Source organism: Artemia sp. Qi Xiang Cuo, chromosome 14 (assembly GCF_049724085.1).
Source record: "Artemia sp. Qi Xiang Cuo chromosome 14, ASM4972408v1, whole genome shotgun sequence".
Classification (NCBI taxonomy): domain Eukaryota; kingdom Metazoa; phylum Arthropoda; class Branchiopoda; order Anostraca; family Artemiidae; genus Artemia; species Artemia sp. Qi Xiang Cuo.
The window spans coordinates 37,412,980-37,435,366 of NC_142807.1; the positions used below are offsets into that span (position 1 = coordinate 37,412,980).

The window sequence follows — 22,387 nt, forward strand, 5'->3', positions numbered from 1 at the left end:
TTCCCTGGAAAACATCTAGCAAATTTGTATCCGCTTTTCAGAGCGCCCATGCTTCAGAACCATATTTGACCACTGTCATCGAAGTAGCTTCCAATATTCTAATCTTGGTTTGCAGACCTATCTTCCAGTTCTTCCAAACTTCTTAGAAACACCTTTTCAAAAAACTATAAAAAAAAACAAAAAAAAAAACGCCCTGAGCCTTGGCTATTCTTTTTTTGACATCTTTACTGCTCCCACCGTCTTTACTAATACTACTACCAAACTAAGTGAAGCTGTCCACCTGATCAGTCTTTTCGTTACCCAGCGTCACCTTTTCATCTTCACTTATTTCTAGCCTTATCGACTTAGTCTTCTTAACATTAATTTTCAAACCTGCTCTAGCACCCTGAATTCGCAAAACCTCTAAGGGTTCATTTATTTTGCTCATACTTTCATCTAGAATGCTTAAATCAGCAGCATAATCTAAGTCCAGGAAAGTTTTTCCTCCCCGTTTGATTCCATGTTCCCCCATTGCCTTTCCTGTGCTCCTGAAGACAAAGTCCATCAAAATGATTCATATAATGGGGGATAGAACACAACCCTGCTTAAGTCGTGATAATCATACAAGGTTAAGACCTTCGCTAAAGCTCTTCTATCAAAAGAATCGAACGCTTGCTCATAATCTTTAAAACTTAGGACCAAAGGTGTTTGACAACTCAGGCACTTCTCAATTTTTAACTTGAAGAGTGAAAATAAGATAAGATATTTATTTCAGAAAATGGCTATCACAAGCCCAGAAGGGCCGAATTCGCATTTCGGGGTCATATAATAAAAAAAGACATAAATAGCACAACAACTAAAAAACTGGCTAAACAATGGCAAAAACAAAAATATCAGAAAGGCAAAGCCATTCATTAGTCTAACAAAAAGTGTCAAATGTAAGAAGGTTAAAAAGGCACAAATTAAAAAAAAACCAAAAAAAAAAAAACACCCAAAAAAACCACACACACAAAAAACTAGTGGTTTATTTGGTCAATAATGAGGGAGAAAAAGGTTTTTTCATACCTGGAGGTTAAACAACGGATGGAGGACGAAATAGGGATGGGTTAAGAAACAGTACATGGTAGGTGGTGTCTGGATGGGGAGTGTCTTTTGGGGAAAATGTTTTCCGTGCGAGGGTTTATTATTGCATTTTTTGCAAAACGGAGGCACAGCGTTCCTCTCCTGTGCTCAAGAGTTTCCAGCTTGGCCTTTTTTAGAAGGAGGGAATATGGTACCAAAGTTTCTTTAAAAATTATTCTTAGGGCTCTTTTTTGAATAGATTCAATTTTATCTGATTCATCACGGGAGATGCCAGGATGCCATACTGGACAAGCATATTCAAGATGCGGGCAGACAAAGGAAGTATAAATCCTTAAGGAATGGGATGGGGGGATGTTAAATTTATTCAAGAGCTTAAGGAGAGACATGGACGCATTTGCTCTACAGACAATATCTTTCACGTGGATATCCCACTATAAATTAGAAGAAATTGTAACCCCAAGTAATTTAAAGGAAGACACAGAAATATCTAGGAGGATAGGGTCAAGGAATGCGGGAATCGATTTCAAGAAAGTTATCGTAATTATTTTTCATTCAGTGGAATTAACTTTCATATTTAGGTTCTTAGCTTCATCCGAAATGTGGGATAGAATTTCAAGAGGGTTACTTTTAATATTCCTGTGACATACTTCGAGGATCGTCAAGTCATCCACGTATTTCCACCTATGGGGGAAGCCCTTACCAATATCGTTAATCATGACTAGAAATAAAAGTGGTCCCAATAAGGTTCCTTGAGGAATTCCACAATATATAGGGAGGGGGTTAGAGAAAATATTTTTGTATGTAACAAATTGGGATCTATTTGAAAGAAACGATATAACAATATTTACTAACAGAGGATCAAATTTAAAGTTAACCAGCAGTGAACGAATTAGGGTTGTGTGGTCAACCAGGTCAAAAGCTCTTTGGAAATCAACTAAGACAAGGTTCAGCCAGACATTTGGTTTATCAAGGTTACTTACGATGGTATGCATTAAGTGCACAAGGTAATGGGTGGTGGAAATTTTCTTTAAGTTACCAAACTGCCAGGTGTCAATGCGCGGACAAATTCTATCCTTAAGCTAGTCACAGAGGAAACCTTCGTACAGTTTGTAAAAAAACGGAAGTGAGTGAAATGGGGTGAATATTGACAAAAGTCAGACTGTCGTAATTTTTAGGGACAGATGTTATAAAACCTTGTTTCCATCAACTTGGGAATTTACCAAATTGTGTGATGTGGTTGAAAATATTTGACAAAGGCTCAGCAATTTTGTTCGAAAAGGCTTTAATTAAGTCAACTGAGATGTCCAAGGGACAAATACTTGATTTTCTAAGCTTAAGAATTTTATTTATAACATCAGAGGGAGAAATAAAGGGGAAGGAAGTATTGGAAGGAATAGTTAAACTTGAGCCAGTGAAAGGGGGGAGACTTTGCACGATAGAAGTAAGGTACAAGTTCAGATCGTTGACAGTCTTATTAAGGGATTCAGGGAGATGAAAATCAATTTTGGAAGGACTTTTTCCATATATTTCTGTAATTTTTCTGTACTATTGCTTGGGCTTGTTAGAATATAGATCTTTGACTTTATTATTACAGTAATTAGAAGCTGCTTATCTAAATTTTTTCTTTAGGAACTTCCTTAGACTATTACCCTAAGTAATCAACCTGCTTCGAAAAAATTGATTTTTTTTTCTTATAAGTTTCTCAAAAGACTCAATAACGTAAGGCTTATCTGTAGAACACGTTTTAAATTTTTATCCAGGGAATCCATAATTACTCCTCAATAGACTTTGAAGGGACCAAGACATGTAGTCAACGTCATTTGTGTGATACACAGAGGACCAATTTACAGTAGTAATCCAGGAGCCAAAATGTAAAAGTCCTGAGTCAGTGAGAGGTCTATAAGCGTTTTAATTTATAGAAAACGACTGTTTAACTTTAGCCAGCGGAGATAGAAAAAGGCTAAAGTGGTAACTACCCGATAGAGGGGGCAAAGTGGAGATGGGTTTGTAAAAAATCGAAAGATTAGTGCAAATTAAATCAAGAGCGGTATTGCCTTTTGTAATAGGGATATTAACGACCTGTTTTAAATTAAAAGCGTTACATGTAGAATTAATTCTTAAATCGTTTGCGCCACCCATCAGGAAAATTCCTGCATTTGGGTATTTTTGATAGTACAAAGTCAGCACTTATATGAAATTATTCGATAAAATTTATTTTGTCAGCGGATCTCTGATTAGGAAAGTAATAAAAATAACAAAGGACAATTAAATTAAAAGGACGCGGCAAGACTTTAGGTCGAACACATACCCACATAATTTCATCAAAGGGATTAAGACACGGAATTGGGATTTCACTTTGATATAAATCATAAAGGATAAAGAACATAATTCCGCCACCTTTCTTGCACAGAGGGTGGTTTTCTGGCTTGAGTTTAATAAATTGAGAAAAATTTTTAATCTTTAACATGTGCAAATTTTAATCTTGAACTTCAGTAATAGCGATTACATCTGAACTATATATTTTAGAAAGGGTGTCTAATTCATTGATTTTCTCAATATTAATGAATGCAGATCTTAAAAGGAACATATTGGTTAACCGGAAGTAACTTTTGATAACATAGTGTGTGATTTTTACTTTTTTTATATCACCTATAGGGTCAGAGGGTCTAATGTACTCTTTAGTGGGGGATTTACTTGGACTGTAGTAACCATGGAGAGGCGGATCAAATTTATATCTATCAAATGCAAATGCATTTAATTGGGCTTGTCCTATCAGACACTAAACAGCGATAACTATGTGAAGTTTTAGAAACTCTGCATGGAGGTGTTAAAAGAGGATCATTCTGCCTGCTTACGAATTGCTGAGGGTCAATTTTATGCAGAATAAAAGTTTTCAGCCACCCAGCGATGAAACTTTCATAAATCTTGCTAAAAATCGATGTCCTCGTTATAGGCCGCACACCAGTAAAATCACAGGGGACTTCTTTTTTGGGGAAAGGGGTTATGAATCCACTTTTCCAAATTCGCGGATACTGGCCTGACATTGCAATCTTGTTAAATATTAAAGTTAACCGAGTACTTAAAAATTCAGGAAAAGCCTTAATGAGGTCAACAGGAATATCGAGTGGTGTAATACTGGTCCTCTTCAGTTTTATCAATTTGAGGCGAACTTGAGATTCTGTGATGATTGGGAACTCCATAAGATCTGGAGAAGCATGCGGAAAATCCTTCGAGCTTAGTGAGTGGTGGAAGCTACTGAACAATCGCAGCCAGGTGAGTGTTTAGGCGATCTGCAGTTTCTTTGTCCGGCTCATCATATCCAAAATCCAATCCAGTCTGCGTTTTACCTGTCATTTGTTTTATTCTTTTGTACTACTGTCCAGGCTTAGAATCCAATAAATGAGATGCTTCCTTTTGGTAGTATAACGCTGCTGCCTGGCGAGTCATTCTTCTGATTTATTCTTCAGGTTAGTAGCTTCTTTATGTTTTTGTTCCTGAAAAGTTGTCTCATTTTCCTGCTTAGTGCTTTGATTTCTTTTGTAACATACGGACGATCTGCTGAAAAACGTTTGTTAACTTTATCAGGAAAATAGAAATGGTACTTGCCGAGAAGTTTTTCTTGAAAAGTAGTGGCCATTTCATCAGCATTAGCCGTAGAAAAAATACCGTCCCATTTTTCAGTCGTAAGCCAATTACCGAAACCAAACAATCCACTGTTTGTGATTGGCCGACTTGTAGTTGTTTCTGTAGTGTATGTGACCTGGACTTTGCTTATGGGGTGTAGCTCAAGGATGAAGTGGTAGCTTCCTCCTATTTGGTGGCCTGGGGAGGGTTTCCTGTAGAATTGAGACATGTTAGTTGCTATGCGATCCAGAGCCGTACCACGTTTTGTTGTTGGGCAATTAACTAACTGTTTTAGACCTAATCCTGCTTCCAAAGACTCAAGTCGTAGTTCGTTAGCGTCGCCAAGCAGGAATATACCACCCGTGGGGTATTTACCCTGTACGTAGTTAGTGCTTAATTGAAGTTTTTCCCGGAAAGCTTTTTGAGAATTGACATCTTGTCCTGGCGAATAATAAAAAACACAAACAGCTATACCATTATAATGGGAGGGCAGGCGTCCGGGCTTTGCAAAAACCTAAAGAATCTCATCATAATCATCGAGCACAGGTACCTCTATCTGAAAAGCAGGAATTTTCTTATTAATATAAATTGCAAGACTTCCTCCCTTTTTTCCGAGCCAGTGGTCATCCGGGCGTGACTTTATCATTTTTATTATAACCGGATAAACTGAGAAGATCCGGATTTTGCCTATGAACCTCTGCTACTGCTATTATTGAGGCTCCAATTACTTGAGCTAAATTCTCCAGCTCAATAATCTTATCCGTATTTAAACTTTCCGCATTACTATACAAAAAAACTAGGCAGAAAAAATGTTAGAAGAGTATTCTTTTACCTTTGTTTTCACTTTAGTCCTTGGGCAAACAGTTTCCTGGTGTTCTAACGATTCTGCAAGATCAATTTCTTCAAATGACGACGACCTGTTACTAAGTGGGACGGCATGGCTTATAGTCGAAACGCGGGAGGCTGATATTTTAGGAAGGATAGATCTAGGGATTGGGGGAGGGTAGGTGGGGAGGGAGGAAGGTGGAGAGCTCCAAGAGGAACCGGAGAGATATGCTGAGCCCGTCTGACCCGTGGTGACCGCGAAGAAGGAATCCTGTAACGCGATGTCGGCATTGAAAAAGGTTGTCGTGGGCGCGATTGGGGGGAGGGGAGCCGAAAAGGCGGGTTTCTTTGGCTCAGCTGTTGGCCCCCTTGTCTCGACAAGTTTTTTTACACCGCCTCGGGTCTAGGATTGTTGCTTGAAGCATTGCTTCCATAAACAATCTGGCTATGGCTTGGTTTGCTGTAATCAAATACTGGATCATGGTTAAAACGAGGCAAACGGTCAAAATGCTTAAAAGGCACTGAACGATTAACGGGACATTTTAAAAAGTAGTTACCCTTCCGAAATTTCAGCTTTAAACTAACCCTAGACACTACTAGATGTTGATCTTTACTTTTAAAATCAATAACAGCACTCCTATATGCCCTAGTACCTTGCAATGATCCTGCTTGTCTTCGGTTTAGAATAACATAATCAATAAGGTTTGCTATCTTACCATCACCAAGAATATGAACTGAGAATAGCTTACCCACTTACCACTTACCATGAATACGACGTTAACTTATGGGCCATTTTATGACCCAACGCCGTATTGGTTATAACTAGATTTTTATACGTACAAAATTGCAACAGTCTGTAGCCATCAGGGTTTTCTTTTCCTACACCAAATTTACCTTGGCTAGAATACCATCTATCCTAATTACTACCGATCTGGGCGTTACAATCTCCTAATAAAAACACCATATTTCTACCTGGCACCCTGTCTATTTGCTCCTGTAACCGTAAGTTGACTTCATCTGAGTCACTAGTATTTCCGTCACTCAGTTTTACAGGGACATATACTACTATAACTGATACCCTGAACTTTTTAGTTATAAAATAAGCGATTAGTATTATATTATTAATACCTTACCAGTCTTAACAAGACTTAGCAGCTTCCTAATTCATTATGAGCCCTACTTCCCGTCTATGTACCCCATCCTTCCTGCCTGAGTAAATAAATTCTATACCACCTCATTTCATGCTTCCTACCCCTGGGATATGAGTTTCTGAAACTCCCAATAAGTCCTTTTCGAATCGTTTGATTTGTTTCTCGATTTGTCTTAAGCCTTGACATTATCATTAAACAGTGCCGTGTGTGGATTGAATAATTGGGAAATATCAAGGCCGAAGAATTTTAATGGAAAAGCAGTGCTTCAGCTTTTCAATATTCCATAGTTTCTTGAAAATGTCAAATGTATCCTTGCAGCATTATGTTTAAATGATAAATGTTTATACACATTAATACCCAAATGTTTCGCAAATCCATTTTCTGGTCTCAGTACAATACCCCTCGATGTTGTTATTCTTGATAAAAGAAAATATACAGCTTCTGAGTTCGAGAGAATAACATAATATAAGATTTTTTTTTACATTAATTGGTAGATTTGATAGCATGCATTCAATCATAAATTCGCTCCATTGGCATTTAAAGGCGCTTTACTAATTCATTCATTTTTTCATCTGCTTGAGTAATTACTGTATCATCTGCAAATCCTTGAATAGTTCGTCATCCCTCATTGACCTATGAGATTCTGACAGCGTATTTCTAGTGACATCCTAAAATTTAGGTCTCCTCGCCGTCTTTCTTGTCTTCGTGTTTGTGGTTTTTTAATCGTTTCAGCAGTATGTTTGAGCTGGCCGATTAGAATGATCCGTGCATTTATTGTATTCAGTCAAAGAACTACTCACTGTCAAATATATAACAAATGTGTACTAAGCAATATGTTCTTACTTACTTGTACTTGTAGCAGGATTCAAGCATCTCGCCTCTCTCTGGCGTCCAGTAGCTTCGCCTTTGTAGTAAGCCAAGAGTCTCGGTCGTTCGCGAGTGGCTCAATCAATTTGAGCCAGGACTTTCCCATCTTCGTCCATACTTCTCGAAGCCACTGATTGGGTCTGGGTCAGCCTTGATGCAGGCGAGCCACGTTTTCTTCTGTCCCCTATGTTGCTTTTTCCATCCCGGAAGAGGTTTATATATGAGGGCTTTGTTACCGAAGGTGTGGCGTGGGTGGCGAAGTGTGTGGCCGAACCATCAGAGTCTGCTTTGTTGAGTTATAGGTGCAAAATCAAAACGCTGATGGCAAATTTTGCGGAGTTCATCGTTGCTGACTCGATCGCGGAGTTTAATGCCAATGATTCTCCTTAGACATGAATGGTCAAATACGTTGAGGACTTGGATGTCGGATACTTTCAGGGCCCATGTCTCACAGCCCTATAGTAAGAGAGACCGAACATGGGCCTGGTATATCCTTATTCTTGTCCTCAAACGAACTTTTTTCGCCTGAAAAGGTCGTCGTTGGTCTGGTCATAATCCATTCGATTACGAAAGTAAATAAGACGGGAGACAATAAACATCCCTGTCGGACACCAAAATCGATTTGGAGCATCAATGAGAGCTCCCCACCAATCTAAATTTGGGCTCGCGTATGCTGGTAATATGCTTGGATAAGTCTAACTATCTTGCCTGGTACTCCATCCTCCGTCACGGCATTCTAGATTCCATCCCTTACAACAGAATCAAAAGCTGCTATAAAATCTATGAATAGAGACACTGTCGGTTTCTGGTGTTTTGCCCTGTTTTCATGGGTTTGTCTCAAGACGAATAGTTGGTCGATTGTTCTCATGCCTGGGCGGAATCCCGCTTGATTGGACCTTGTCCTCATCTTGCGCTGGATATGAAAACAATTGTGTAGCACTATGGCAAATATCTAAGCAGCAATGCAGATGAGAGAGATCCCGCGATAATTGCTGCATTTTGTCTTAAGCCCTTTTTTGAAGACCGGTAATATGATAGGGTCTCCCCAATCCTGTGGAACCATCTCTTCTTCCCATATACGACAGGTTAGTCTATGGAGCCTGTTGGCAAGTACTGCCCCTCCACACTTGTAAAGTTCAACCGGGATAGCATCAGGACCAGGGTTTTGTTAATTTTCAGGCAATTGATTGCTTGTTGAACTTCATTTAACGTGGGAGGGGGCCACGTTCATGTCTTTGTAAATACTACTGGGTGAGTTTGGTTCGTCCAGGTCATGGGGCTGTGACTTGGATCATAGTAATGCTGATTATGACCCATTGCTGTGGAGATTTGGTGCTGGATAAGTAGTTTATCGAAGTCCTTCTTCCAGCGATTTATTATTTCGGAATTATTCGAGAGTAACTTGCCGTTTTCATCTTCGACGGACGTACTAGTAGGCTTATGTGATTTACTCCTGATTGATTTTAGGAGTTGATACATCTTCCTGGTGTTGGATCTGGAGGGAGCGATTTCCATGTTTTTAGCCAACTGGTGGCATTCTCTTTTCAGGCGCTTGAACAACTCCGATTTTCTGTTTGATATTTGTTGCTAGTGCTCAGCCAGCTGAACTGTACGGGTTGACATCCATTTTTTGGATATTCTTTTGCGGTATCCTATCGTAGCTTCTGTAGCCTCGTGGATTGTATTGCGCATGGTCAGCCACTCTTTGTCCAAGCTTTGGGTTCGCTCGTCGGTCGCTTGCACTTGGAGAGCTTCAAAGCGATTAGACATCTCTAAGCTGAATGCCTGTCGTATATTAGGATCATTGACGCGATTGATGTCAGATCTTTGTGGAGGGTTCCTCATGGGGCATGGTGCTAGTCGCAACTTTAGATCTAACTTGACTAGGAGGTGATCCGACCCATGTTTTTAGCCAGTATCCACTCCAATGTACTATCTTCTATTTGTAGCCATTGATTTCCAACGGCGGGACATGAGGATGTAATCAATCTGGCTTTTCGCTCTACCATCTCTTGGATGCCATTTGATTCTATGGCTGGGCTTGTGTTTGAATAAGGTATTGGTAAAGACCAAATCATTCGCCATGGAAAACTGAAGAAGCCTTGATCCCCTGCTGCATCTAGCTCCAAGACCGAAGTGACCAATGGCAAACTCAGCATTGGATACTTTTCCCCCGATTCTGGCGTTAATGTCGCCTCCAATAAATATGAGGTCTTGTTTCGGGACCTTCTTAAGTGTACAAGCTAGAAGTTGGTAAACTAGGAAATATGGAAGCATTGAGAATGAAAAATAACAAAAAGACGCTGGCGGCTTGTAGGGCTCTAGTATTTTGGAAGAAAGAATCACCAGAGAAAGTGATAAATAAAGAATAAAAGGAAAAACGAATTAAACTTTTTCTTGTATATTTCATTAAATTTATTTATTAAAATATAGTATAAATGGCATAGAGCACAACTTTCATGAGTAAACTAGGAAAGGGAACTTCAGAAATGCCTTTAGAAAGGGAGCAGATATGGAGAGAAATAGAGTTCCAAACAGATTTACTTGTATACTCTGGACTTTGGACAGCTGAGGATTAGCGTAAAGGCATTGAAAAGTTTTGCATTGCACTATGTGGATCTTTCTGTTTCTTTAGTGTGCGAAAAATGAAAGTTGGACAAGATGCAACAGGTTCAATTGTTAAATACCTTGATAAATATTAAAAATAGCTGAATATGCAAAGTAATTCATATAGAAATTAATGGAATAGTGGTAGACACCTTCAAAAAGCTGTCTCTAATGAGACAAATTTGTAACTACCCAAAGGAATACTTATTTTAGCGCATAATTGAAGAAACAAACATTTAAATGGATAGAGAATTCCAATTCAAGTTTTCGTCTTTAAAATTAGTTTAGATTAGGGGAAGTAATAATTATTTTGAAACCCTCTAATCTGCTGTCATTTTCCCATTAAAGTAAAAGGTTTAAATAAGAGCCAGTATATTAGAAGAAAGCATGTATACTTCCTTATGAAACTACTCCAAGCCCCCCCCCCCCCTAAATATATTGTTTGGTACCAGTATTTTAAACTTGGAAGAACAGTAATTTTATTTTTTCGATTTGTTTCCCAAAACTTTGATTCTTTTTTTTCTTTTTATAGGTGTTTCGTCTGGAATGAACAAAACGGGAATTGGTAAGAACCAGTTTTGTGTTATTTTCCAAACAATAGTTTCGTCTGTACTTATAGTTCATTTAATTTTTTTTACCCAGAACAAGTTTTTCAAAGAAAATTAAAGAGCTCCATTAAACCAAAAATGAGCAAAAATAAAGTCAAGTATTTTTCCAAGCATAAAAATACTACAAATTACCAGTAAAAAATAAATGAAATCCAAAACGAACAGAAATTACAATAAATAACCGAGTCAAAATCAAAACGAGCAAAAATTAACATGAGTAGGGATGACAACCCCCATGCCTTCTCAAGATCAGAACGTAAATTGCACTTTACTGAAAACAAAAAAGATGTTAAATGTTTTCAATTTTTTGAATTTGATAAATAAAAGATTATTAAGACTTTATGGAATAAATATCAGTATATGTATAATAAACTTACAATCCATGATCATTTGTTTTATTTTTCACTAAAGTGCAAAATATGTTCTGGTCTTCAGAAGGCTTGGGGGTTGTCAGCCCTAGTGATATTAATTTTTGCTCGTTTTGAGTTTGACTCGTAATATATTGTAATTTCTATTTGTTATGGGTATCATTTATTTATTGATGGTGATTTGTGGTAGTTTTATGCTTAGAAGAATATTTGACTTTATTTCTGCTCATTTTTGGCTTAATGGAGCTCTTTACTTTTCCTTGAAAAACTTGTTTTGTGCAAAAAGTTTTTTTTTCATTAATTTCTTTTCGTTTTTTATTGACATACCCTTTTTCGGGGAAAAAATAATATTTTATGTCTTTTCAATTTTTTCTATAAGACTCCATAGTTTGGCTTGCTATTTGTGTGGTGGAGAAATTTTTTCACCAAAATATTTAATCCTGACACAAATAGGATTTTTTAATTTAATTTTATACCTCCTCGGGTTGACCTGAAAAACAAAACATAATATCAATCCCAAAAAATTCTATCTATGCTCTTTGACAACCTTGATTCACTTGCACTCTTTTGATCTATTCAAATTGTGATAGCGGAAGTAGTAATAGTAGTAGCGCCGAAAGTTTCAACTTAATATCCCCACTCGTTCTCGATATTTTGCTAAGGTGTTTTATTGGCAACCATACACAGGGTGCCTTTTGATTTAGTTTTAAAGCATAATGGGCCAATTAGATACTTGTGGAGGGTTGAAATACCCAATATCCCTAGAGACATAGTTACTGGACCGTTCTACTATGCCGAACAAAATATATGTCTCAAAATTTTGACTGGAATTCTTTGGAAATTGAGTGGGCTTGGGATGAGATCTGCTTGCCTCCAATCTCTTTTGACTCTTAAAAAGGGCACTAGAACTTTTTGATTTAGTTCAAATTTCGTCTGAATACTCCTTGAAAGCTTCACCTTAGTACTCTTAGCTTGCGTAGTAACCCTTAAGCATAGTTGTAATAGTAGTCATAGTAGTAGTATTTGTATTACTGGTAGTAGTATTAATAGTAATAGCGGTAGTACTACTAGTATCAATAGTTTTAACGTATTGCCTTAACAAGTAGTGGCAATAGAAGTAGTAGTCGAAGTAGCAGTAGTAGTAAATGTAGCAGTGATAATAGTGTCAGTAGTAACGGACACATAATGCCTTTTGATAAGATGATCTTCTCGTTTTAGCATTCTCTGAAAGTCCAACTTAATATCCAAATCAATGTTTGAGATACGCTCTTTTGACAAAAATGCACATAGCGTCTTTTCGTTTGGTTAAATTTTCCCTCATTATTGTAAATGGAATTTTGTGGTAGTAGTAGTAGTAGAAGTAGCTGTAACAGTAGTAATGGTGGTAGTTGTAGTTGTAGTGATAGCATGCAAATATTGCCATTTGATCATTTCCCTTATCGTTTCCTGAAAGTTCGCGTTTTGGGAAATGATAGGCTTGTGGGGGAAGGGTTGGTTGCTCTTCGTTCGCTTTTGACTATTAAAAAGGGCACTAGAACACCCAACTTACAATCAAATGAGCCCCATCTGATCCAAAGTTTATAAGATGACCAATTCCATAAAAAACCTTGTACGCCCCGGGGCATATCTTATGGACCCTTGCACCTGGGTTCTGGGGAGTTGTGTCCACACTGAAGGCATTGCTATAGGCTCTTTGGACTATTGTGAACGAAACGGCTATCCCATAACTTCGATTGGATGCGTTTGGGGAAAAGGGGGTGTCAGGGAGGGGGCTAGTTGCCCTCCATAAGTTCTGACTCTTAAAAGGAAACTAACTATTCATTTCCAATCAAATGAGCCTCCTCTAAAGTTCACACGACCACCCCTTCTTTAAGAAGCTTACATGCCTCGGGGCACAACTTACAACCCTTGCCCCCAGACTCCGTTGGGTTTTGTCAACCCCAAAGGCCTTTTTATGTGATCTTTGGACTGTTTTTGAACAAGTGGCTATCTTAAAATTTCTATCAGATGCATTTGGGGAAAATAGACCATGAGCGGGGGGTGGGGGGGGCTAGTTGCACCCCGATCACTGGTTCTTAAAAAGGACGCTAGAACTTCTGATTTTCAATCCAATGAGTCCCCTCAGAAGCTTATGGGACCACCCTTTCCATAAAAGCATTATATGCCCTCGGGGCATAACTTACAACCTTACAACCCTGCAACTTACAACCCTGAGGGCTGTGGGGAGAGGGGTGGTCATTTCCAAAGATATAATTACTGGATCTTTTAACTACGCTGAACAAATGGCTGTCTCAAAGTTTTCATTCGATGTATTTGGAGAAATGATGGGCGTGGGGGGGGGGCTAGTTGCCTTCCAATCACTTTCGACTATTAGAAAGGACACTAGAATTTGCAATTTTCAATCGAATGAGAATCGAATGGGCCCCCTTTAAAGTTTCTGTATGTTTAATCTGACTTATGTTGGAATGATAAGAGGAAAGGTCATATCTACATCTTAAGAATTTACAGTTGGCATCAGTCCAAGATCTATATCTGCAATGAAAAACAGAAAAATCATTAGCCTTTGGTTATCTACGTGTTTGTTTTACCAAAATATAGCGCCCCTAAATAATCTGTTGTGCTAATAATTAACTGAGTCTCAGGTAAGACGTCAACATTGGTAGGCCCTGAAATTACTACTAGTCAAAATTTTCTTTCCGGTAAAGCTTGGGAACTATCTTGGGACAGTTGCTTTCGATCATGAACCTCAGGACAGAAATATAGAAGCTGTTTAAGATCGTTCTCAAACAAATCACATTTCTTTTCTTACAGATTCCAAATACATAATAGGGCTGAGTCACAACTGATAGATCCATACTAATGACAAATACAGTAATATCCCGTAAGTTTTTATTGCCTTCTGGAAGCAGTTGTCTTTTCGAGTTGTCTTACTTTTGAAAAAAAAAAGAAAAAATATTCAAAATGTCAAAATACCTCACGCACTGAAATTTTAAATGTAATTATCAGTGTTTTACTGCATGTTTTAGAGCAACGACCGACGATGACAATTGAAGCCAAGCTTGGATATCGTAATCAAGGTGATGCTGCTGGAGACTGGAAGTTCTATGCTGGTTCCACTGAACAGCGAACCTTAGATTGTACTATTGATCAGGTAATCATAAACATATATATATATATATATATATATATATATATATATATATATATATATATATATATATATATATATATATATATATATATATATAATATACTATCTTTATAGGTGAGACATAATTGTGTATTTATTTATTTATTCTTGAAAACGGCGCCATATTTTTCAGAAAAATTTGTATCCTGGGATATCCTTCCCTAAAAAAAAAAACGATCTAGATAGGTCAAAAGTTTTTGAAAATTCGTCAAGAACCTTAATTTTGAAAAAAAAGATACATGTGAGTGATATCATTTTTGTATACATCAGTATTGCAGTAGCGTTGTCACACTTGTCACACTTGTGTGGAAAAATTGAAGATTTTCATGCATGGAGAAGTTTACATTAATTTGCTTAAAGAGCAAAAAACTGGTAATTACAAAGATATTTGTATATATTTTAACAAGGGATTACAACAATTCAAAAACCTTGAAAAAGAAAACCATAAGTAGACAGTAGACAGTCAGTGACCAAAAGTAGACTGTAAACAGTCAGTGTTAGAAATCGGGCCTGCTTCAATAATCCAATATCTTTGAAAAGACTGCAATATGGAAAGACATATCAATATGAAAAGCTTATCTAACGTTGGAAGAAAAAGAAGTTTTTATCCCACCACCTGAACAATTAACAAATCTACAACCGGAACCATCATGTAAGACTATACCAATAAGGGCAGCTAAAGCAAAGGGCATTGGCATTAATTTCATAATGGGTTAAAATCAACAACCTGGACCTTCAAATGGGACAAGACACAAAAACCAAAATTTACTAGTGCTATAAATGATAATTCGTTGGAAAGAAAAGAAATTTTTGTCCCACCACCTGAACAGTAAAAAGATTTTCAACCTAGACCATCATGCACCAATAAGGGCAGCTAAAGCAAAGGGCATTGACAAATTGTCTGAAGTAATGAAAATCGAAAATGAAGAAAAAAAGAAAGATGGGGTTAGAAGATAAGTTTGAAATCAAATCTTTTTTTTTAATCCAATCCCGCTTTCCTTGACCCTATCCCACCCGAAATGCTTGTGAAACATGTTAAACTCCTTGGTGTCACAATTTCAAATACTCTCAAATGGGACATGCATGTTCCTAATATTGTTAAACAAGCAAATGTTTCATTACCTATGTTAAAGTTTTTAAACAGATTTTATTGCCCTAAGATGCAGTCCCTCCGTGTTTATTTATCATTTATCAGGCCGCTATTAGAATATGCATGTACGGTCTGGCATTCACATCTTTCAAGCGAGCTTAGTGACAAAATTGAGTCGGTCCAAAAGCGTTCGCTCAGGATCATCTACAAAGAGAGCAAAATTCCATACTCCTTCCTCATTAAATCCGCAGGTATTACCAAGTTAAAAGAAAGGAGAGTACAAATTTGTTTGTGCTTTGCTAAATCCGCAATATCTAATCCTCGTACTGAGGACATCTTTCCGGATTTACATGACCCCATTAGACCCCATCTCCCCTGCTTAGCTTCCTTGGCAATTCTAACATATTCACCTATCCTTACCGTTACTGAGAGGTTCAGGAAAATTTTTATCCCCTTTATTTTTGCGCATCTAAATAATCCCTGAACTATGCTCTCTACCAAAATTAACTCCTCCCTCCCTTATTTTAGTTGTTGTGTATGTTCACAATAATTATGCGTCATTTTTTTCTCTTTATTTTTGTCTCTTTTATTTTCCCTATTGTTGATACTTATTTATGTTAAATTTCTTTTCTGACCTTTAATTTTAATTTTTTTTTCCTTTAATTGTATTTCTTTCTTTAATTGTAAATTTTTTTCTTTACAACGAACTTGGCTTGATTTTAAGTGTTTTTTTTTTTATTTTATGTATTTGACCTTTAAAACGATTTCGACAATTTTTTCTTCTTGACTGTGATTTTCTTTTATCCCCCACCCCTTAGTCTTCTATTTTTCTGTTTCTATTCTAGCCATTTGTTAAATTCTTATTGAACATTTTTATGCTTGATTGGTGATTTGATTTGATTTGATGTGTTTCTTTTCTTGTTGTATTATTTTTTTCTTCGTTTTGCTTTGTCTTTTTCTTTTTGACATATGAAGTGAATTCGGCTCTATTAGAGCTTGTGATGGGCTTTGGAAAATATATATTATCTTAACTTATAAGTGACAGCGAGAATCAAAACGTTTCAAAATTGAACATGATACTGATGAGAATATAAATGATTATTCTTGGAACCACTTGAAATATCAAACGTAATAAGACCAAGAGAGCAGCCCGAACAAAGTAAATTCACAATGGTTGATTTTCAACAACCTGGACTATCAAGCGAGACAAGACCCAAAAAACAAAAATTTACAAGTGTTATAAATGATAATTCATTGGAAGGAAAAGAAATTTTTGACCCTCCACCTAACAATTAAAAAATCTACAGCCTGAGCCGTCATGTAAAACTAGACCAATAAGGGTAACTAAAGCAAAGGGTATTGGCAAATTGTCTAATGTAATGAAAATCCAAAATGGTTAGAAGATAAGCGACAGCGACAATCAAAACGTGTCAAAATTGAAAATGATAGTTATGATGATTGGGTTTGGAATTTTTACTTGGATAAGGTCATCACTGCTTACCATGCCTTTGTTAAAAAAACAAATGTTTGGCGACATGTATTTCATAATGACAAAAGACAAGCCGGGGCAAAAGTCGACGTTGAACATTTTATAAAAGCTCCAAGCGATGAAATAGCTATAAATAATGACCTTGGAGTTTCTAAGGACGTTAGCCAAGAAAGCCTCTGTTAAACGCCTAATAAAGCCTCTGTTTAAAAAAAAAACAAAGGTTCGGCGTTTTGTTTTTCATAATGACAAAAGACAAGCCAAGGCAAAAGTTAAAGGCCCAATAAAAAAAAAACACGTAATTTTACAATGGTGATAATTCTAATTTAATTTCATTTAAAATGTTTAAGGGATTGACTGATGAAAATATAGTACAGATTGACGTGATTAGAAAACTAGTGGAAGTGAGAATCGCAACAGCTAAAGATAAGGCTATTGAACAAACGACTGTGAGGATTACATTGAATTGTAAACGAAATGTTGAACAGTGATCTGTGGTTGGAAACTGGAAAAGACGTATTCACTATCTATAACGTCTTAAAAAATTAAATAAGATGATATATCTTATTTAAACTTTTAGATTAGTTAAATCTAAACTGCTTAATCAAAAGGCGTGGAAAAAACTCTGAGGCAAAGATGAACGAAAATGGACAATGAAATCTACGGTTGGAAAACAAGGAACAGCGATGACTGGCTACACAAACGATCAACATAGCTCAGGACTTTGAAGAAGAATTTGTATTTTTCCCAGGGTGCTTGTAACGAACTTGTGGTGACCCCATGACATTAAGAAGAGGGTCACGTCTGCGGTTAGAAGACAATCTACAATGAAAATCCATATTTAGAAGCCTGCCGAGTGTTGTGGCCCGGCGGTGAAGCCGCCGGGCTCATCGAATAAACGTTGGCGTGTGTGTCGTGTGTGCATTACTATGCTGTTCATCCCATCGCCAAGAAACCGTAAGAAGTGTTAAAGTACACTCTTGCAAAATTTTTAGGAATAACATTTGTCCCCCCCCCTTCCAAGCCCTTCTTAATACTTTTTGTGCTGAAATGAAATTCGATACCCCTTAACGAAAATACTCTACAGTTGCTTTCGTTCACATTTGCTGGATATTAATTATCCAACACCTCTCGACGGGCAATATAATAATCCTAACGTAATTTTCAAAGTCTTTTAAGTTTAGAGAAATAGGATCGTACATATGGGGGAAATTTGTCAGGGAGGGGGGATGAGGTGAGTTACCGGGTGGAATTTTTAAATACTTTTAAGCTTAAAATTGCGATCGTTATTAAAAGATGGGAGTATTTTCAGAGTGGAGAATTTTCCGCGGAGGAGTTTTCCACAGGGGAAAATTTTCCAGGGGGAGGAGTTATCTGGAGGGGAAATTTTAGCGGGGGTATTTTTCTTAAATTTTTTTATATTTCCTGTTTTTATTTTCCGAGGTAACAGATATGTTTCCTTTTGTCCCTCTCTCTCTCTCTCTCTCTCTCTCTCTCTCTCTCTCTCTCTCTCTCTCTCTCTCTCTCTCTCTCTCTCTCTCTCTCTCTCTCTCTCTCTCTCTCTCTGTTTATCTCTCTCTCTCTCTGTTTCTTTTTTTGTGAGTGTTGGTTGCTCTTACTGGCTCTACTTATTCATATGGGTACCTATTTACGAAAATGTGTGTGTTCGGAGGGGGAGGGGAGGATTTTGTCACTTTTTTATAATGAAAGTACAACAAAAAGGTATTTTTTAAATAATAGGGAGACCGTTTTTGTTTATGCCGATTTTCAAAATTAAAGTACAAAAAGCTATTTTTCAGGATCTGGAAGGCACTTGCACTATCCTGCTCCCCCCCCCCTTCATTGGTACCTCTGATTACTTTCTTTCTCTCTATCTCACTCTCTTATTTTCTCTCTCGGTCTCTTAGACTCTGCCTCCCACTCTCTCTGTCTTTTGGTGTTGACTGCTTTCACCTACTCCAAGTACTGAGAAGGAGTGATTCTAGATTTCTCACTCTTTTATCCATCTTTCTATTCTGTGAATTATGTTCTGTGTAGTATATTTATAGTCTTATTTACACGTCATGGCCCATGGGTATGGACGACTTGTTTTTCAACGGACAGGTTTTGGAGACAGCCAAGCATAGTTGTGAGCCTCCCCTGTACTTTTTTGCGTTTCATAGTCCCGTGTTTGCTAAACAAAACATTATCTAGCGATTTTGGAGTAGTTTATTCTCTTTTTTTTAGAAAATTGAAGACTATTATTACAAGTGTGATCTCCTCCCTTTATTTGAACTGGGTTCAGTTCATCACGACTTTTATTTGTTAAACCTTCGTTTGCCGGTGTATGAAGATAGAGACACGAACAAAAATTTGGGTGCTATTAAAGATTTGTGGCTTGTGGTAAGTAAACTACCTCCTCATGTTTACAGTTTATGTTTTATTTTGGTAGATGTGTGCAAGAATGTTACTAATTTTATTTTTTCTGCAAAATTTTAGTGAAGTTTCAAAATTGCTCAGTTCAAAAAAAAAATCTGAAAATATTATTAAACTGACGTTTGTTTGTTCTATTGCAAACTCAATCAATGCACTTTTACATCTTTTTAAGCTGATTTGCAAGCTTCTAGTGACCTTCCTTTTTTGAATATTTAAGGTGCATTTCGATGGCATAATGATTTTCAACCGAAAATACCCAGGGATTTACAGAAACATATAGAAGTGAAAAATGCTAAAAGATTGAATTTCCTTATTGGGAGTGTTCCAAGAATATTTGAGAAATCAAATTGTAATTTTCATTAAGTTGCAAAGTTTTTGAAATTGATGGTGCTGAGTCACTGAGATACACGCCTGACGTTATTTCAGGATTCTGTTGATTCAGCTGGTGTTATAACAAGAGATCTTCTCTATGAATTTTAGAACTTCAGACTGGGTCAAAGAGCGTCTTCAACCGCTCCATTGCCACGTTGCAAGGTTTTATTTTTTTTAAGACGGACTTTGTTGGCAGCAAGGAAGAAAATCCCATTCCAGAACCGACAGTAGCACTTTGAGACAGTTCAATGGACATGGGCTGTTTTTCCGAAAGGATTTTAGAGCCAAAACGTGTTTGGGCTCCTATCTAGTCTTGCAAACAATGTTAAATCTCTCCAATGTTCCTTTCTCAAATTGAGTGTACTATGTTGCGGCTACCACTGCAATGACTATCTATCTTGAATTTTGGACCTTGTATTACTCTTATTAATCTTCCACAGTTCATTGGTTGGACAAAATTTAGTAATTTTGTGTTTTGTCTTTCAGAATAGACGGAAAAGTGAGGAATTTGTCCGTCCTTTAAGACAGTTAATCCAGGGATACTGAATCTTTCTTCTTTTTTTTGGGAGGGGGGGAATCTTGATGTACGATTCAGAAACAAAAACATAATCTATTTCTCCAAAATTAAACCATGTTCTGTGCATGTTTCACTGTTTTAAGCACGGTGTACCTTATGTTGCTAAATTAGACTGTCTATTTTTTCCCTTAAGTAATTTACTAGAAGTGGGTACTCTTGATTAGATTTTTATATTGATTCCTAAAACAGTTTATTTTTTTCTTGATCGCATCAAAACTGAAATATTTATTTCATGTAAGGACTTTTTTTCATAGATTTTGTTTGAATACTTTCAGGGAATGTCATAACAATTTTCCAAGCTAAATTACAGAAAAAAACGATGGTTCTACTGATCTCAGCACAATCCATTTTTTTCGTAGATGCTCAGTCGTCTTTAGTATCCTTTTCGTAACAAACAAGAGTATGCAATCCTTCTTTTTGCTTACGAGTGCTTAGAATATTCTGGCAGAAGAGCCAAGCTGCGTTTTAGCTATGACATTAAAATTATAGTACAAACCGTATACATATGAATAAAGGAAGTGAAGTTGAATCGCATCAAAATCTAACTTGTTGAAACGCTCCAACATGACTTCGAGTATTTTGATATCTTAGGAATATATCGATAATATAGATGGAGATAATCTATGCCTGTTCGTGTCCCTAATTCATTGTTTTTGGAAAACCCCTATCCTTCATCGGTTGATGGACTCAACGATCTGCAAGAATGAGCTTTAAATGTGTTTTTTTTTTCATAGTCCTAGGCTAAAATTAGGTTCCTTTTCGCAACTATAAGTTGCAATGTTCACTCCGTACAGGTCAGTACATTTTCCTTCGATTGACTTTCTTATTCAATTGGAAAGTTAAGTATCGTAATCTATCCACCTTATTTTTGTAGCAGAACTACTGTGATTTAATAATCGGAATTGATGATTCAGTTTAATGAGCATACTAGATAATTTTATCAGTACTTTGTCATTTTATGCTTGTTTTTTAATTTGAACTACTTACTGTAATCATGTGTGTGGAGGAGGGAAGAGAATTTTGCTGTGTGCAGGAGAGTCAAAACAGAAAAAAAGGCTACGATTTTCGATTTGAGACAGATTCCTTTGGATCCAGACGAACGAGATTTCTCCCTCCCCTGTGGTCAGGTATGGTCCCATAAAACCTAGGGGAATCATTTACGCTGAACTAACAAACAATATTCATCGAGTTTCTTGCGATTGATATGAAAGGAGTGCAAGCAGTGTTTATTTTACAGGATGAGGGCAAGTCGTGGTTTTTTTTTTTTTTTTTTTTTTTTTTTTTTTTTGCTGAATTGTAATTCTGTATTACAATTACCTATAGTAATGCTATGGGCTCTTGAAGAAATTCTTAACTGTATAACATTGAAGAAATACCGATAATTGCTCTGGAAATGTGCGAGGCTGAATTACTAACACCTCTAAGGATTATAAAAATGGCGTTAATTTAGCAGCATCTTCCTCCCCCCCCCTCCTGAAAGTCAGTATTGCGAAGTAGGTTGTTACCAAATTGTAAATTGTATTGTTGAAACGTCTCTGCGACAAACGAACTAATAAAAATGTAAAACTGTCCTGTATACATGATAAAGGAACCCTGATCATCAGAACAATACAGAGGCCAGCTCCGATTCTTGAAAATGCCTCCGATTTTTAAGAAATGTCCAAATTGTCTCCATAAATAAAAATTCGGAACCAAATATCTTTGTTGAATCTACTAGCCACTTAGAAATTGAAATCCTCTGAAATTAGGGACGAGTTAAATTAACGTGGTTAGCTATTTCTTAAATTCTTCCAATGCTCAAAAAGAATCCAAGTTTATTTTGGAAGGGCGTCAAACAAGCTTTTGAGAGGGGCAATTATGACCACTTTAGAAATATATGGTCCAGGAGACAAGACTTTGACGTTAATTACATTAGAATATTTAATTGCCTATCTTTGTGTACTTCTTATTCACTATCAATATATTTTTTTGGTCGAAAGCATGAAGCAGTTTTAACAAGTTTGAGAAGCAATTAAGAACACTAATATTAATTGTTTTCGGTCTAAGATGTATCAAGACCGAAATTGAGACCTTGAAAATGCTGCTAATGTATTCCCCAAAAGTGAACGTGCCACTAATGGATCTTCCAAAAGCCATGTCTGCTGT

The 22,387-nt window shown here is 36.9% G+C and overlaps 1 protein-coding gene and 1 pseudogene across 1 annotated transcript in view; one reads left to right on the forward strand and one right to left on the reverse strand.

Moving 5' to 3' along the window:
- Positions 1–22,387, forward strand: part of wls (Wnt ligand secretion mediator) — an 81,958-nt gene that overhangs the window by 36,225 nt on the left and 23,346 nt on the right. The window contains exons 5-7 of the mRNA XM_089100594.1: positions 10,669–10,701; positions 14,139–14,263; positions 19,105–19,260. Of these exons, the coding sequence (XP_088956720.1) occupies positions 10,669–10,701; positions 14,139–14,263; positions 19,105–19,260 (314 nt within the window). The remainder of the gene's footprint in view (positions 1–10,668; positions 10,702–14,138; positions 14,264–19,104; positions 19,261–22,387) is intronic.
- LOC148944425 (uncharacterized) lies at positions 99–3,529 on the reverse strand (annotated as a pseudogene).